General features: G+C 39.9%; 1 protein-coding gene across 1 annotated transcript; it reads right to left on the reverse strand.

Annotated features, from left to right (window-relative positions):
- Positions 1-415: 415 nt before the first annotated feature.
- Positions 416-1615, reverse strand: LOC106430446. Its single transcript, XM_013871238.1, has one exon. It carries the CDS (start codon positions 1613-1615, stop codon positions 416-418), a length of 1200 nt encoding a protein of 399 aa, XP_013726692.1.
- Between the last annotated feature and the right edge of the window lie 1169 nt (positions 1616-2784).

The raw sequence follows: 2784 nt of genomic DNA on the forward strand, positions 1-2784 counted from the left end.
AGATTTCATTCTTGATTTTTTGGGTCTCCCTGGTTGTTGTCGAACCTCAGGTGGCAAACAAATTTTGCCTTCGACATTATCAGGTACCCGCGTCTCAGAATCTCTCGGCATTACTGTTGTGGAGTAAGCGTTGTACAAATAGTTTGAACGGTAGTATAGATGACACAGTGAAATCCTTGATAACTTTCTCGCCTCAGCTGCTGCAATTGCATGAACGCAAGGTAATTTTTCCAAGTCAAATCTGCGGCATGAACATCTCCGCTGAGTCAAATTCACTATGTTTGTAGATGAGACACTTGACACCTGATATTGGTGAATATCTATCTGTTGTACGTTTAAAATTTTAGCGAATGGTACACGACCCTACACAAGTATGTTGCAATGTTAGTTTTGTGTGTAGTAAAAATAGTTTGTTTTAGAAACTCATGTTTACCTCTAAAAGCTTCTCTACTCCACGAGTTGAAGTTGTTTTCATCAAATTTGCATCATTCTTCCGAGTCGAAAACCAGTGTGTCATCATTTGCCTTATTGCTTCTAAAAGTCTTACAACGGGCAAACTCCTTGCATCTGAAAGCACTCTATTTATAAATTCAGCTATATTAGTTGTAGTCAAATTGTACCTATCACCAGGAAAATGAGCACGTGCCCACTTCCTTACATCTGCTTTGTGCAAGTAGCCATGCAATGTCGGATGCATAGATTTGATCTCCTCAAATATGGTCTCAAAATCTGACAATCTGTATGAATTTGCTGCCTTTTTAACCAAGCCAAACAACTCCCGACCTCTAAACTTTACCAACACATTCATGTATAAGTGATAAGTGCAAACTCCATGGCTGGCCTTTGGATATACATGGGTAATTGCATTTCCAATTGATTTGTCCCTGTCTGAAATAATAGCAAGTTTTTCGTCATCTGGAATCACACAGTTGAGTTGTCTAAAAAACCACTTCCATGATTCATCGTTCTCCGTATCGACTATCGCAAATGCAATTGGAAATATCTGGAAATTTCCATCCTGTGATGACACAATTAGTAGAGTCCCTTTGTACTTTTCTTGCAAGAACGTGCCATCGACAACAGAAACCTTCCTCATGAATGGAAACCCCTCGATGGTAGCACCAAATGCGAGGAAAAGATACTTGAATCTGTCACTATAATCTACCTCTAGGCGAGTGAATGTCCCAGGATTTGCCTCCCTTATCATGTGTAGATACGCAGGTAAATCATGATATCCACTCTCAGCAGATCCCCTAACCAACTCTCTTGCATATTGCAGCGTCCGATGAGCTTTCCAGTAGTCAATCTTTATTCCAAAGCACATGTTAAGCGACTGCATCACATGACTGGGCAAAATTCTTGGCTCCACTCCACCAATAAATTCACTGTATAAAGCTCCAAGAATCTCTGGTGTTGCTTGTCTGCAACGAGCTGATCTTTCTGTAACTGAACAAGTATTTTCTGAAACATAGCCGCATACCGTAAAGTGAGGACTATCACTTGTTGGTGATGCTCTTAATTTCCAACTACAACCTCTAACCCAACACTTTACTACTAACAGATTTGGTGTTGAGTAGTCGACATCGTAATCAAATTGTTGCACTACCGTCAGCATCTTAAGTCTTGTTTTCAATGCAGACTCGGACTCAAAACTTTGGCCAACGACTATATTTAGTGAACTCAATTGTTGTCTGACGTGCGGAGTTACAGCCTAAGTTTTTTTCAATGTAGTCGCTAGCCCCACCTTTGGTGTGTGCACCTTCCTCATCTTTATATCTACTTCTGGAGGTACTCCGTAGGCTATAAAGTCCTCATCATCTGATGTCGCACCATCTGAATCATCGCAATAGTCAAACCGTTCTCTATCGGTGTCTGAGTCTTCAGCAGGACTAGGATCAGATTGATTCACAATTTCTCCATGAGTGCTATTTTTTATCGTCTTCCTATTGACTCTGCAACTGACCTCCACGCATAGCCGAACATGGTCAGACTTCAGGTGATGGAAGAAACCTTGTAATTGATGGAAATTCCCAATTTTCAGGGATGGTGTGTCAAGAGTTAGCTTCAACAAACACTTCCTACTGGGCATGTAACTCAACTCGATACAAACATGCCACTTATCTAACCCGTAGTCCTCATAAACCATGTTTATCATATCTTCGAAGGCCGTGTTGTCAGTTATTGGAATTACTTTGCTTCCTCTTCTCTTATCAACGTGAAACATCCACCTTTCCTTCTCCAATAACCACTGCCCACAAACTGCTGTAACTTCCTCACTACAAGAAAACATAATCTTAACGAGGGCGGTTTTCCTCGTGAGTTCGTCGTAAAAGAGGCTTTACGACGAATTAGCGAGGAACCACGTTTGCTCGTTACTCATCTGTCGTAACACATATTTCCTCGCTAATTCGTCGTAACGTAGCGAGGAATATATTTCGTCGTAAAGACGAAGTAGATCATTTCGTCGTAAAGACGAAGTAGATCATTTCGTCGTAAAGACCACGTCAACATTCCACGTAAAGAGGTAGCTATATTTCCTCGTAAATACCTCGAAACAAGTTCCTCGTAAACTACACGTAAATACCTTGAAAGTTTTTCCTCATAAAATACTCGTTTATCTTTCCTCGTTATTTCCTCGTAAATGTTTTCTCGTAAAATACTCGTTTATTATTTTTCGTCATTTCCTCGTAAGGTTTCCACGTAAATAGGTCGTACCTTAGCTACGAATTTACTTCGTTTTTATTATTTTACAGAATTTAAAAATTTAATTAAAAAATAATTAAA

This window comes from Brassica napus, chromosome C6, assembly GCF_020379485.1.
Source record: "Brassica napus cultivar Da-Ae chromosome C6, Da-Ae, whole genome shotgun sequence".
NCBI lineage: Eukaryota > Viridiplantae > Streptophyta > Magnoliopsida > Brassicales > Brassicaceae > Brassica > Brassica napus.